The sequence below is a fragment of the Dunckerocampus dactyliophorus genome, chromosome 18 (genome assembly GCF_027744805.1).
Source record: "Dunckerocampus dactyliophorus isolate RoL2022-P2 chromosome 18, RoL_Ddac_1.1, whole genome shotgun sequence".
Classification (NCBI taxonomy): domain Eukaryota; kingdom Metazoa; phylum Chordata; class Actinopteri; order Syngnathiformes; family Syngnathidae; genus Dunckerocampus; species Dunckerocampus dactyliophorus.
In genome coordinates this window covers 12,955,138-12,971,670 of record NC_072836.1, presented here as the reverse complement: position 1 = coordinate 12,971,670, position 16,533 = coordinate 12,955,138, and the positions used below count along the sequence as shown (strand labels likewise).

General features: G+C 39.7%; 1 protein-coding gene across 10 annotated transcripts in view; it reads left to right on the top strand.

Moving 5' to 3' along the window:
* rbfox1 (RNA binding fox-1 homolog 1) overlaps positions 1-16,533 on the top strand; it is a 264,175-nt gene that overhangs the window by 208,824 nt on the left and 38,818 nt on the right. For all 10 annotated transcript variants that reach the window (XR_008566765.1, XR_008566764.1, XM_054759808.1 and 7 more), the window contains one exon: positions 5,414-5,478. Coding sequence is in view for 8 of the 10 variants with exons in the window: in XM_054759808.1 (XP_054615783.1) it covers positions 5,414-5,478 (65 nt within the window). In the remaining 2 variants the exon portion in view is untranslated. The remainder of the gene's footprint in view (positions 1-5,413; positions 5,479-16,533) is intronic.

Here is a 16,533-nt window from a genome sequence, read left to right as displayed (position 1 = left end):
GTTCATGAACACCAAACAGAAAATATGTCCAATAAAAGTGACTAAAATCATTATTTTAAACCATGTTTAAAGTACATTCAGTAGTGCATAATAATTTATATAAAATGATCCCGAGTGCATGTGGAGGAGGTGCTGGATCGCTCCCATAACATTTGACTTCCTTGTCTCCCCCATTAGCCCTGCGGCTCCCTACTGCAATCAGACAATTTAATATTCATTAGCAAGCGAGCGCCTGACACTGACGTTTATATTTGTCGAAGGAGGATGTTTTATTCAAGAAGATCTGACGTGACAGAAAAAGAGTGGATTGTTGGCTAATTATTGTCAGATGTTTACGGTATTTTGGTTCCTTTTGGACTAATGACAAAAATAAGAAACATTTAAACTAGGGGTGTCATGAGATCAAGTAAAACGTGACAATCTTTCTCATTTAGAGAAAAGCTGTCTCATGAGAACAGGACAGGGCTGAACTTTGGCATCACGACTGTGAATGACGATCAACGTAATATAGAAGTGGTAGTGTGCGAGGCAGGATTGGAACCACACATTAAGTGCTTTACACACACTATAAATCTTACAATCATACCAACCTTGGTGTTTCCAGATTCACTTGCTCGTAACCTGTGGCTGTTTTTTTCCATCGGAGTTCAACAGCTGCCGCTGTGTTAATGTCCAAGCAGAAGCAGCAGGAATTCTACATTTGATCAAACTTACGTAAGAGTTATCAGCTCAAAACACGATCGCTGCATAACACTTCTATCAAAACGTGAGGGTAGCATCTATTTCAATACTTCCTATAAGTATCATGGCAACTAGGGATGAGCAACACCACTATCTCTATCTGTTCACCCATCTAAATTATCTGTATCCATAGCTGTGCTTGGAGTGATTGGGGCATAAACCGAAAGTGGGCGTGGTTTAACCGGAAATGGGTGGTGTTTTAATCTGTGTATTATTAAGTCTGAAATTTATATGAATTGATCATAAATTGCTGTACTTATTGTTTATTATTCAGCTATATGTGTACTGTGTATGTGTGTAAGTGATCTGGAAGACTTTATTATTGAATTATTTTTTAATGATCTGTGTGAAGTTGGTGATTCATGCAAACATCCAGTGATGGCAAACAGGGAAATAATCTGTCAGCGTTGTTCACCGTAGTTTTCTTAAAAGCACCGCGACAAGCAAAGTTTTCCAACTGATTTTATATAACCAGTCAAATTAGAAGCAAGCACCGACAGTGACCAACACAACACGAGCTGTTTCCAACTCTGTCTTCGCAAATGCACCGCGTACGTAACGAAACAAGTTTACCAAGTAACATTAGATACGAGCTGAGCTGAGGAAAACCAAAAAAACCCGTCCAAAGTGGCGGCAGTGACACAACACGACACAAGCCGTTTTTAACTCTGTCTTGTCAAATGCATCTCATACACAACAAAACAAGTCTACCAAGTAACTTTAAATATCATACAAACAGAAATACAGCTAAATAGGGAACGTGAGTGATGCAAGCAGAGAGTCACTGGCTCCTCCTTTTGGCTGTAGCGAGTCTGTCTAGGCAGTGTGCGACTGGCTAATCACAGAGCGTGAAGTGTGAATACATAAGTAGTTATGCAATGAGGATGTTCCTTCATCACGATAATGACGAGCTATACTTGTTTCATGCTCGTACTCAGCAAAAATGCGTTAAAACGAGTATCCGGCTTATCCTTGATGGGAACTGTAGTTCTTTTACCGCAAACATAACTTATCTACTGCAATCTGCAAGCTATTTATGTGTCTTTTTATAACTACACACCAAGATAAGTGATTCTTAATAGCAGCTACAACTGCCGCCATTATTTTAACTTTTTTATAATTTTTTGTTAGTAGGGTAGGGTAGCAGCCTATTTGTTGCTTTGTACTCCATTTTTTTGGTCCTCAGATAAAGTATTAACATGGAGTATTGAATGCAGCTCTGCTTATACCACCTCTTGAAATTGTCATTTTGCAGACACTGCAAGTGGCTATAGGACTATTTTCATTTACAATGTGGACGTACTTTCACACGGCTGACATGGCTTAGTTTACTTTGCGGCCTGCTGCAAAAACAAAGCACTTTACGGTAGCTTGCCATAAAGATCGACTGGGCGAGCAGCTGCTAATTCCTGATCTCCAATAAGAAAAAAGGGCAAACATCAGCCCGGGATTGACTTCGGGACATTTTTATATAAATAAAAAAATGAAACTTTATGAAGAAGGATTAGGGCCACATTGAAGAAGAGTTGAAATAATGTTTTGAAAAAGATAACTACCATAATTTCCGGACTGAAATGTTTGTTTAACTTTTGTTTAAATAAATGGTTTTTTTTTTCAAAAGTGCCGAACAGTGCGTGTAATATGGCTAGATAAACAGTACCCTACCAGAAGATTAATTCATCGCTGTCTTCATCATCCTCCCGGCAATTGAAACAACTAAACTTGTCTTCTTCAGTGTCACAATTGAACAGCCTTATAATTCCTTCGTTTCACACTTTGTCAGTCTGTCTCTCTCGCTCTTGGTGTCACTTTCGTCTCGAGGCGAATTAGCCCTTTAGCTTGAATTGTCCTCTTCATCACACAGTAGTCCAGCCTTTTGAAACCTGTTGGTGATAGTGGACGGTTGGGGGTCCCGAGCAGTCCAAACAAAAGCTTGTAATAATTCTACACTCGACAAATGCTGCACTTGATCAAACTTATTTAAGATGTGTCAGATCAAAACGCGATGGCTGAAGACTTCAAAATGTGATATTAGCATCCACGTCACCCGTCCACTTCACTACTTCCTGAAGCTGCATTCTAAGCATCATGGGAGCAGTAGTTCTTTTCGCCGTAAATTTGCCGCTGCATAAGCGGCAGAGTTCAAAGCGTGAGAAAAAGTAGCAGCTTATGGAAATTACGGAAACAATAATAATTATTAAAACTAACTTTAAGAGATTAGTATATTTTGACCTACACTGGAGTGGTTTTACCGTGTTTAATAAAAAGAAATTAAATAAAGAAAAGTGAATAATATCAAAAAGTCCCCCGCATCCTTTGTTTTTTTTTTTTTATGTGACCACCCTCTTGCATTGAGGAATGCACTGCATTACACAAAGATTTATATGTTGTATGTTTTATCTAAATAGGTTGGGCAAAATATTGGAAATTCATGACAGGTAGTTTTTGCCCTTCCTTGACGCACCAGCGAGCGGGAATCAATCCCATGCCCTCTGTCATGAAAGGCAGAAGCATGTACCATTACACCATCATATAGCGTTAGAGAAGAACATTGTAGGCAAAATCAAAACTGAAAAGCTGACTTGCAAAAATGACATAGCTGTAATATATTGTATCTGATGGAGTAAGTGCTCTGGAATCATTAGACTAAATTTCCCATGTGAGTCTTTAACGTACAAGTATCCAAACCCCACGTGCTTTGCTCAGCCTTTCTAATGAGAAAAAGGACTTCACTAAAAACAGGGGAGACTGGTGTCATTTTGCCTGGCCTTTACTCAAGAACACGCTCCACCAAGAAATACCGTGTATCATGTAAACTGCATGTATCCAGAACGTTAAATTAGTGGTAGTGTCTGTTGCATTCAGTGCATTCAGGCAAAGCCACATTGCATAAGTCTGGCTTGGATTTAAAGAGTCCTGCTCTACCTGTCTTACATCGACGGATCAGTAAATTTGATGGATGAGAACATTCCGTATGTTAGATGGAGTGCTGGGTGGCCAAACCCTGACCATGAGCATGCACACAGATTCATCCGTTTTCCATACACACACACACACACACACACACACACACATCAGTGTGCACACAGTTTCCATTAGTCACTCAGTTCGAAGTGACAGTTCACCGTTACAATGACTGGTCACTTAACAGAGGGCAAACTGTCCATCTTCCTGCCACAGTCTATCATCACACCTACTAACTATTCCTGACTTGAAGCCACATTTTATAGTGGAAATAATGTGATATATAATGCTGGTGTCAGGACAGACATACTCTCTTATCGTCATAGAGCACAGAGGGCTCAAGGTGAAATTATGTGAGGAGTGTTAAGGCTACTGCTGCAGCTTGGAAGAGTAAGCGGCACCTTTTCATGAAAGATGTACCAACTGAACTTAATGTACAGCAACGTCAGAGAACACAAACAAATAAACCCAAGATTTTTTACTCTGCTTTGTCTGCGAAGACTTGAACCCAGAGTCCCTAATATTGTAAACACATTTGTAGGCTAACGCTAAAAACAATGCAAGATAGTGACACAGAAAGTCAGCTTCTCTGAATTGGCCACTGATGCGGATGTGAGTGTGAATGGTTGTTTCATTTTACTGTATGCATCTTGTGCTTGACTGGTGACCGGTCCAGGGTGTGCCCCGCCTTGCACAAAGTCAGCTGGGATTGGTTCCAGCTCGCACATGACCCTGGAAAGACTAGATATGACAAAAATGCAGTATGAATATTTGTAGAAAACAAATATGATGCTTTGTAGTTACCACAGGGCTGAAGCACATCATGGCTGCAGGAGAGCATTGCATATTGTTTTGGCTTGTTATCAGTGAACCAGTAAACCAGGTCTAAAACTCCCACCGTATTGGAAGAGGCTGCGCTGAATAGAAATGAGTGCCCGCGGGTTTGCCTGTTTTGCCAGTGGCTAATTCCACAGCCAACCACAGCCACTGTGTTTCTCCAACAGTTTGTATTTTGAACAGATTAAACAGCAAAACGCTAAACAAGAACTATAATCATAGCCACGGGATGTTACAACAATTGCCAGTGCCCGATTACACAGACTATATACAGTATGTGCATCTCAATAAATTGGTATAGCTTTGCAAAGTGCATTTATTTCAGTAGTTCAGTTCAGTTGAACCTCTTGTCGTCAATCGATTCACTACAGAGTGAAATATTAAAAAAATATTTTTTCGTCTCTTAATAGCTTTGATGATTATATCTCAAGGCTAATAAAAACCCCAAACTCAGTATAGTATCTCATAAAATTGGTAAAATTAGCACTCTTATTAGCAAATGAACTGCAAAAACTTCCTGAGCCTTTAATCGGCCTATTAGTCTGAAGTGAACTCCTAAAATGAAATAAATTTGCATATGTTTGCTTTATTGAGATGCACCTGTACATGTGTGGGTGTAGGATGCAACAAACGACAGACACACCAATGAACAAATAACACCTATTGTTTATGCCACTGAGACTAAACAGTGAAAGAAAGGTGGGTTCAATTAAAATAAACATACATGGTGTGATACCATTTTTTTAACGCCTAATAATTCTTGCATTACCCAACAATGAACAATTAAAAACGGTCAAATATTCAGTTGTTCTTTCAATCATACGTGTGTGTGTGTGTGTGTGTGTGTGTGTGTGTGTGTGTGTTTTTCCAGGGTGGTTACGCTGCCTACAGATTTGCCCAGCCTACTGCTGCCACAGCATCTGCATACAGTGACAGGTAAGACAACAGTCCCCTCATAGCAACCATAGAAACAGTGAATGTTGTGGTGTGCGCATATTCACAAATGCTTATGAAAACAGCAAGCTAGCTGGATGCCGACAGATAAATGTTAATGTAAAGAATGTCAATGTACAGGTGGGAAACAGACTCACAATCAGCTTCACAGCTAATTGCTACTGGGTTGCACTGTAATGAATATAATAATATTAATTCATTTTATTTATATAGCATGTTTAGAATACACTCAAAACTTGAAAGGCTTGTGGTTTCTTGATTCAGTGATGCAATGAATTTGAGGCATCCATCCATTTCTTTTGTATTAATAATATATATGCATAGCAAAATTAATTATGTGGGGTAATGAAGTCATCTTTTATGTATGATTTTGGTTTCTAATTTTGAATAACTCCTTGAATAAGTCCTCTCTGACCAACGAGTCATTATATTTTTCAATCTTTGGTGGCGGTCACATTACCGAATTCATAAGCACCCATGGATATTATTATTAGGATTGTAGCTTTGGTGCAAGACAGCAGAGCATGTGACCCACATGTTTTGTAGACAAAGTAGGTTCAAGCGATCAAGCTAATGTGTTGTGACACCGGCTGTATTTGCCAAGGGAGTTGAGAAAGATTATTATTTCCATCAGAACAGGCAGGAAAGTGACAGGAGATTAAATTAACAAAGCAATGGTCTGTCTTGGGTCAGATTCAAGTTTTTTATAGGTTGTAAAAAAAAAAAAACAATACAAGAACATGTTCTATTATTACCTGTCAATAATGTCCCTCTGTTCAAATGTTTTGGTTCTGTTGAATTGGAGTAAAACGCATCTTTTAGTGCTTTATTATTATTTTATCCATTATAATATGAGAAAAACAGGCAACGTTTTATACGTCATACATGGGCCACCACTGAAAGTCACTTGCATAATTCGTTTGGCTTAGTTTTTACAAGCGGTGTTTTAGAATAGTCGGCAATTCGACCATTCTATTCGGAGGAGTCTGAGTCGACGTCCATCTCACCGTCAAATCACCTAAAAATGTCATGTGATTAAATCGGTACCAATCTGACTACATGGGGGGTCACACAGCTGCTGCTGAGCACACATTTTTAATAAGAACGTCTTTGTTGTTGTTATACAGTACAGGCCAAAAGTTTGGACAGGCCGTCTCATTGAGTGCGTTTTCTTTATTTTCACGACGAGATCCTCACTGAAGGCATCAAAACTATGAATGAACACATGTGGAATTATGCATTTACCAAAAAAGTGCATATGAAATAACTAAATATGTCTTATATTTTAGATTCGTCAAAAGGGCTTTTTTGATAACACTGCAAACCCTGGTGTTCTTTCTATGAGCTTCATAAGGTGGTCACCTGAAATGTTTTTCACTTCACAGGTGTGCCTTGTCAGGGTTACTTAGTGGAATTTATTGCCTTATAATGGGGTTGGGACCATCAGTTGTGTTGTGTGTGTCCAAACCTTTGGCCTGTACTGTAAATAGCATATTTTGACTCAAAAACAGCCTAATTTGTGTTAATAAAGAATAATAAATGACGGGTGTGTTTAACGGAAGACATATACTTACCACACATTTATGAAAATCACCCGTGTGGACGTATTTTAAAAAGATTATTGATGACTGAGTGAAATGGAATTTGTGTGAGCAGCTTCTTCCATATGACACGACAACAACCAACAGTGTATCATTTAGGTAAGGTTGTTACTCCAACTTCATTTTATATCCCGACAGTGAATTTTAATGCAAGAAATGAGGCTACTAACAGAGTTTTGGCAAGTTGTTGTTTTTCAAGCCGTGCTGTTCCTATTCGATGTGCATTTTTCTGATGTGTGCCGACAGCGAGTGTGTTTCGGTTTCGTTCATCTTGCTTTCTGTGTCACTTAAATAAATTAAGGTACTTTTGTTGCATACCAACCATGCTTTTTATTTCATCTGAGTGCTTTGGCCTCATCTGTCTTTGAGGTGCATCCATCCATTTTCTATGGCCCTTATCCTCATTAGGGTCGCGGCTGTATGCTGGAGCCTATCCCAGCTGACTTTGGGTGGGGTAGACCCTGAACTGGTCGCCATTCAATCGCAGGGCACATATCGACAACCATTCACACTCACATTCATACCTAAGAACAATTTAGAGTCACCAATTAACCTAACATGCATGTTTTTGGAATGTGGGAGGAAACCGGAGTACCCGAAGAAAACCCACACACACACGGGGGGGACATGCAAACTCTCCAGACACAGATTCGAACCCAGGTCTTCCCACTCTCCTGACTATGTGGCCAACATGCTAACCACTCGGCCACCGCGCGGCCTTGGAGGTGCAAATATTTGCAAATGAGATCTGTTTGTCAGGATCGCCAACCAGTCCATGATGCACCCCGCAGAGTTAATTTTATTGACAAATCATTTCCATGCAACAACCTTTTTTCCCCTGACTAAAAACGAGTCGCTAACTAATCAAAACAAATGCACGCTGACAAAAACTTCAACAAAATGAACTGACACTTCTGTCAATGAATAAAATTGAAATGAAATGAAATCTAATTATATTTAATTTCGTCTTATCGGTGGGAGGGACAAGTTCCGCATACAGTAATCCCTCCCCACTCTGCTCCGCTCTATCACCGTTTTACAGAAGTATAGTCATGAATAAATCATGCTGTTTCATGGCTGAATATGGCCTGTTATTAGTGAAAAAAAGCATAGTTAAGCAAATTTGACATATTTATTATCCTAAATTTAGCATTGTCAGGCATAAAAATGGCTAGATGAGCGCAAATACAAATATAAGGCATTGAGAAGACGCATTCAAAGACATGATGATATGTACTATTCTACACTGGTCGCTAGGTGCTAGGTGTGAGACACACAAGCAGCAGAATTCATCGCCTGAACAACAGTTTCTAATAAAATTGCGGAATAAATTCTTAATAAAAATGCCTAATAAAAACACGGGCTACTTCTGAGGCCGTAACCCATGCCAGGCCAAAACAATGTCATTTCCTGTCCGCCCACCACTCTTTCCAAGGGAACACATTCATTCACAGCAGCACAACACATGAGCATGAGTCTTATTCAAGTCTTAAAAGGCTTTTTTACTCTTATTACGTTTACTATATTGGGGGTGTAACGGTGACTATAGGAGTGTTAGTGCTAGTTCATGTCTAGTGGGCTCTAATAAAGTTACAACAGTATTTAGAAGGTCGTAAACATATTACAAGGCTACACCACCATTGTGTGACTGAGGAGTGAATAATTGATGGGTTCACTTCATTGTGAAGCACTTTAGGTGCCTTGAAAAGCGCTATAAAATGGAATCTATATTACTGTACTGTATATGCAATCACACTTGCATGTGGGCAGTGTTGCCAACTCTTCAGTAAAGAAAGTAGCTATTGGCTGTCCTGACATTATGGTCTAATCTGCATGTCATTTTAATGGACGATGTAGGAGACAGAAATAACGTTGTGGAAGAGACAAAATTCCAACAATGCCAATGCTTGTGACCCGCAAATACAGTATAACCCTAAGTTAGTGTGAAATGATTGACTTATTGATATATTTATAGACGGCAGGTCTACTTTTTGTTGTGAATTTTGTTACCTAGATGCTCTGCAGCTCGCGCAAATAAAGATGGTTCAAGGTGACCTTATCATTTACACTACGATATATTTTATACATATCATTATATTTTAGTTGACAACATTTACTGTCATTTATGACATTTAGTCAACTTGATTCAAACTAAATTAATTTAGATGGGCAAAGTTTGACTGAAGTATGACTAAGTGTGACTAAAACTAAAACACGTTTTAGTCAAAAGAAAACAAAGCAAAAAACATCATACAGGTACACCACCTCTCGCCCGAAGTCAGCAGGTTTCCAGTTTGAATGAAACCAAAAAAATAATGAAATGTGCTCTCAACTTTGAGAAGTGACAGACATGTTAACAAAAGGAAACGTTGCCTTCCATACGGTAGACCTCATGAATCTCACATTTTAAAAGACTGTCATACAAGAGTAAAAAGAAGTTCACGGCTACACAATAATACGTGTAGTCAACCTGTCATGAGGAGTGGCAGACGAGTAGAGCGGGAGAATTGCTGCCGAGAAGGCAAGTCCTTTCACATAAAGACTTCTGCAGCTCATTCCTTTCTTCTTCTACAGTATTACTATTGTCGACATACACTGTCAGACAACTATATTGTACTGAGCTGTTTGGACAGGGACTTGTCGAAGCTTTCCTATTTTGCAACAAGTTCACCCAGATGGACGAGAGCGTAGCCTTTCTCTGCTTTCGGGAGTGGGGTGGGGGGGATGGGGAGGCAGGTTCAGACTATTTTCAGACTATTCCCTTTGTGCCTATGCACCAAACAGCAGCTCAAAGTATCCACCCTTTTTGGAGTACAGACGTCCTCAATTATCAATTACCCCTCGCTACATTGCAGTTTTTCACAAATTAATCAATAAATGATTGCTGTTTCTCGGTATACTATGATCATTATTAGTCCAAACATATTGAAATACAAGTGATATGTATTATTCTGGTCATTACCTTACATTACTTTACCTTAACGCTGTTTGAAGTCAGTCATGTCTGACATGATAGACTGAAAAAAAGATATCTCCCAATCCGTGTGGAAGTGGTAGGTTTGTGACTTCTTAAGTTTAGAAGAAATAAAGGATAACTGGTGAGCTCGCTGGCTTGTTAGCACACTAGCAGTCTCGAGTCCCTGCAGCATAAGACTTGCAATGTGGTGTAAACAATGAATAATAGGAGTGTAAAAATGACAATAGGGGTGTTATTTAAAGTCTACAGGGCTCTAATATTTAAAAAAAACGTATTTAGAAAGTCAAACAGGTTTTCTATGCTCTAACTACAAAAGTATTTGATTTATTAACATTGAATCATATATCTCGGGAATTCATTTAACGTGGTCGGGTCTGGAAGACATAAACAAGGCACGATTGTACTGCTGGGGAATCCCTCATTCTAGGGATGTGCCATACCACTGATTTCATTTCCGATCTGATAAAGATACTCATCAATTCAGGCTGGTATCGGCGATACTGATCCGATCCCAATACTTTGTGCAAGCACATCTAATGTATCTCTTAACTTTTAAAGAGTAGTGTGTTTCATATCGTAGCATAACCAATACAAGACATTTAATGAATTTATTAATAAAAAATATATATATTCATTTAAATAAATTAATTTGTAAGAATTAATTTAAGTAATTTATGTATTTATTTTAAACCCTGAAGTATTTTGAGGTAGCGGCATGATTTACAATATAGCCAAGCTAACATACAACAACAGAGAAAACAGAAGACAAAATCATTTAAAATATGTGAAAATGGTATTTTAATCAATTAAAAGGAAAATAAATAAAATAATACAACCATTAAAATAAATGATTCATTATTAAGAACTACTATAAGAATGAAAACCTCATTCACGATTCACACATTGCTCCGTTTCAGCAGACAAACAGTATGTGGATATTTTGATTTGAGAACCAATTTTAGAGCATGAAGAGCTGGTATCAGAAGTATCAATATTCCAGTATTGATCCGCACATCACTAACTCATTCTGCTTCAGTGTTTATGTGGGCAATGGTAGTGAGCCCTAGAACAGTGTGACTAGGACGGACGCCCCTCATCCCGCCTCACAATCTGAACCTACCCAAACGTACTGTCCGCGTGTATTTTTGAGGCAGCTAAACAAAGCAGCTCACCAGCCGTCAGCTGAGGAGGGGGAAGCGGTCCCCCATCAATGCTGTATATGATGGGGATGGGGCGCTGCTGATCTCTGCCCAGGACAACTGGTAAGGTCTTTTTGGAAGGTGGTGGCTGTGGTACACTGCACCACCTCTACACCCTCAGCAGGGTGCTGGAGGGTGTTCACCTATCCTAGAGTTCACCCAACCAGTCTGCATAGCTTTGTGGACTTGGAGAAGGCATTTGACCCTCTGGGATCCTGTGGGAGGTTCTAGGAGTAGAGGAACCTGGCCATTTGGTTCCCTATACAACTGGCTTGAGCATCTCCATAGGACACCTGGTGAGGTATCATGAGCACGTCCCATCAGGACACACTGGAGAGGCTATGTCTCAAACAATACTAAGAGTGGAAGCAAATACTCTTTGGTGAGCTGTTAAAAATCAGAGCGAAGAAAGCAAAAGCAGAGAGCAAGGTTGTTAAGTGACACTTAAAACGTAAGTTAGCATGTACCCCATGAGCGTGACAGCCACTTTCCAGCCTGCTTGCCTGTAGGACAAAAATTAACTTCGAACGAACCGCATTGCTATTTCATTTTAATGACAAAATGTCACTGTGGTAAAAAAAAAAAAAAAAAAGTCATATTTGGAGTCCGTGGACCAGAGGCTTGGCAGATAACTCCAGCTAGCCAGCTGCCATCAGGGAGACAGTAGTAAGTGAGAACCAGGCAAAATGTGTAAACAAAGATTATAGAAAAGTATATAGAATGCGATTGAAACGAGAGTGATCGCACACGCTGGCTTCGGTAGGCTTAGACTGTGACAAGTTGTCGTCAATTGACTCCATATTTTAAAGACTATTTTTCTCACAGAAATTGGGGATATAGTGCGTCCCTCGTCAACGGGTGTACTTTTAACTGGTCGCACACAAAAAATGTTCTCACAATGTCTGAAATTTAAGTTGCAAAATGCGACCATTTAGTCGCAATCTGGAGCCCTGAGGCATGATTATCAATGCTTGAATTATGCTTGAGTTATTGTTGCCTAACAGTTTCATTCAACTCAATGGGGTTTTGAAGCCAATTCAAAACTACATAACCACTTGGACGTACATCAAAAAAGTAACATAAAACACCATCAAATATGAAAAACTGCAAAACAAAAAGTTCTTTTAACGCTATGCCTTTCAGCAAAATGTTCGGCTCTCATACAAAGTTATATGAAAGCGCCGTTTTAAAAATACGTCCATTAAATCGGTCACGACTGTGTTTGGAATTATGCTCAATTAGCTTGATATGCTTTTGAATGGCACCATTCGTGATACTGCAAAATTGGACAAGAGAATCATTTAAAAAGAAAGGTTTGACTCACCACTGTGTGGATGGTTTATAGCACGGCAATGGTATTAGTGCAGTAATTTCAATTACTATAGCCTGACCAAACAATTGGAGCACACCAGCCACGGTGATGAGCAGCAGCTGCAGCAAGAGGAGGAATGTCACAATGACCCAGAACTTAAAGGGAGTTCCGTCGTCCCCCACCAAGATGGCAACCGGAAGTGCGGTGCTGTGTTACATGCGTTAACCACACCTGGTGTGGACTTTTGCTTGTCCACTTGTGCCTTGATGTATTACCATCTGTGCAGGGCCACAGTGGCACCATGTGGGTCATGTTTGAACCACAAGAATCACAGAGGTCAAGTAACAGCAGCTGTTAAAGCAGCGGCCTGACCAGTCCTCGGCGTATGCCGTGAACAAATTGGTTCAAATGCAGCATAGTCACTCTTGCAGACATGGTCATGGGCTCATGCAAACACAATATGAACATTCACTACAAATTATCACACAAACATGTATACAGTATACAGGTAGCATCATTAATGCAGTTCAGAAGGACGGACTTAAACCAAAACACACTCTAAACGTTTATATTTTTCCCATAAGAAATAAAGCAAATTAAATTAATCCTTTGCGGACATCTAAAAATGTTAAAAGAAATGTTAAAAGTAGTTTGAAAAGACCTACAGAGTTAACCGCTGATGACGTCATACAGTAGATGGGCAACAGAGATGGGGGACGATGACTTCTCTCCAATTGAAAACATGCTAAAAGGCTGCTAACAGAGACGCTTTGTGATAAAAATACATTTCAAACACAGTTGGACTCACACCGTTTATTAATAACACAACAAAACGTGCGCCGTGGTACGCCAACCAGGAAAGCAAGGCAAAATGTTTGCGTACATTTTATACGTATGTAAACTGTATGCTAAGTCTATGCTAACCATGGTTCCACTGTACATTACAGGTATCAAATGCCGCTATAAAATGTTATTTAGCTTATTAAGTGGACTTTTGTATGTACATTTTTGTTAAATAGTCAAATGCAAGGTTCATCACTGCAGCGTCTCTGAAAGATAAGGTAGTACAACACCAGACGCAGCCTTAAAAGGTGAGAAACCAGGCAAGTCATTACAGTCGTCCCTCGTTTATCACGGTTAATTGGTTCCAGTCCCGACCGCGATAAGTGAATTTCCTCAAGGTAGGATTCAATATTATTGGATGGAATATTTTTGTAGCGCATCGAATACCTGTTACGTTTTTCACAATTATTAGAGCCCTGTAGACATGAAATAACACCGCTATAGTCATCTTTACACTTCTATGATTCTTTGTTCACACCACATTGCTAATGCGCAGGCTATGGGATCACTGCAGGGGCACAAGAGACGTCCACGGCTTTAGCATCCAATTTATTTACTCTAAACTAAACAAAGGGTTTCAAACGGACTGGGGAAGAAGGACAAAGTAAGAAGCCAAAAACGTACCACTTCCACACAAAATGGGAGAACTTTTTTTCATTCTACCATGTCGGACATGCCATGCCTGACTCTATGCAGTGTTAAGGTAATGTAATGAAATATTACATCTCATCAATGGTTTCATCTGATTTGATTTATTTGAACATTTGAAGACGTCATTTCACTTCAGTATACATCACATATAACATCTCCACGTGTTCAAACCGAGTAGGAAGAAGCAGTAGAAAGAGCAAGAGCAGAGTTTGTGTCATTACTGACCCCTAATGATCAGAATATTACATATATATTCATTCATTCATTCATATTCTGTCACTTAAACCTCATTAGGTTCGCAGGGGTATGCTGGAGCCTATCCCAGCTGACCTTGGGCGAGAGGCGGGGTACACCCTGGACCGGTCACCAGCCAATGGCAGGGCACATATAGACAGACAACCGCTCACACTCACATTCATAGAGCCGCCAACTAACCTAACATACATGTTTTGGGAATGTGAGAGGAAGTCGTACCTGGAGAAAACCCACGCACGTATGGGGGGGGACATGCAAACTCCACACAGAGATGTCCAGATGTCCAGATTCGAACCCAGATCCTCCAGATCTCCTGACTGTGTGACCAACATGCGGCCCTGACATATAAATTGTCTTTTAAGATTTTTTTGACTAATAATGGGTTATAGTCAACCCACGAAACAGCGATCACTTATGAATTGATTCATTTTTGAAAAAACGTGATAGCGTGAGGGAGTGGTGTTTGAACTGCAATGTATTGTATCGAGGGACGGCTGTATACCGGGGGGTCCTGTACAACAACATCAACAGACAATGTGGTATTGTCAGAAAATTCAGAATCAATCAAGTCCGCTTGTGCAAAACTATGTACTGTAGATCAGTTGAAAATTATATTACACTGTTTATCTTTTCACCTCAGGGTCATTTTTAAAACTGCATTTGGTTTAAATTGCATTTGAATTTGTGTAGTTGTTGCAGTTTACCACACTCTCTCACACTGTCACACATCCACGCTGATGATGGGTTAGGCTCTGCACTGTGAGATAAGATAGGTCAAATGCATGAGTGTGAGTGTTGGGCGCGTGCTGCAGTTGAATAGCAATGTCCAAAACTAATCGGGATTAACTTCTAATCGCTTCAACCACTGGGCTGCTATGCAAATCTGCTCAATTATGGGCACGGACCCTGGCCCCTGATTGGCTCTTATCATGAAGGATTAACACAAGAAGGATGGGAGGAGGGGTGAGCTGGTCTGACATAGCATGACTAGAAAGAAGCAAAGTTCCTCTCTGTTGATGCTCCATCTAATAACATATTATTTATCATATATTTGTGTATTTATACATGCATTGTTATATCACATCTGTTGGCATTTACTCCTACATTTATTCATTCATTCCATCCATCCATATTCTATGCTTTTTTATCCTCGCTAAGGCAGCGGGGCTGGTCACCAGTCAATGGCAGGGCACTTATAGTCTCACACTCACAGTCGCCAATTAATTTAACATGCGTGTTTTTGATTTGAACCCTGTTCATCTTCTGACTGTGTGGCCAACATGCTAACCACTAGGCCACTGTGCGGCCTCATTCATTAATTATTGATATATACAGATTTGTGTCGATTAGATCTCCTGTTTGTGGGGGTTATTGTCCAGGACTACCCGTGAATGGCAAAAAATGTAATGACTAATTGAGAATGCGGTATCCATTAGCTTCACAACAGATACTGTATGTTTGGTTTGGTTTGGTTTCATTTGATTGATACAGTGGAATACATCACATGACTGAACTCACAATGGTGCTTGGTTGAGTTCCTTGCTCAATCCCTTCCATAATTTAATTCCACATACTGAAATGCAGTGGTTTTTTGCGTTGTTCTCGCATATAAGTGTTTCAAGTATAGTTTTTCTCTAAGATCTTATTCTCCTATCTTATGGAAAAGTATTGTATGACATTTTTGGGGAGCAAGTTATTAACTTTATGCAATTTTTTAGCGGTTTAAAAATGTACTAAAGCCATCCATCCATCTATTTTCTATGCCGCTTATTCTCACTCGGGTCGCGGGGTATGCTGGAGCCTATGCCAGCTGACTTTGGGCGAGAGGCGGGGTACACCCTGGACTGGTCGCCGGTCAATCGCAGGGAAATTTACTAAATCAGCAAATTTTAATATTTGTGATTTTAAAAATAAAGGATTTGTATGTTCTCTATATGTAGATGGATGGATGGATGGATAGATGGATAGATGGATGGATGGATGGATGGATGGATGGATGGATAGATGGATAGATGGATGGATGGATGGATGGATGGATGGATGGATGGATAGATGGATGGATGGATGATTAATCTCCAAGAGAAATGCATTTCCAGCAGCTCTGCAAAATGTCTTAATGAATTTAATCACAAAATAAAACAACCAAGGCAAGACTTGAAAGATAAAATAAGAAAACAGAATAAAAATAAATAAATACGA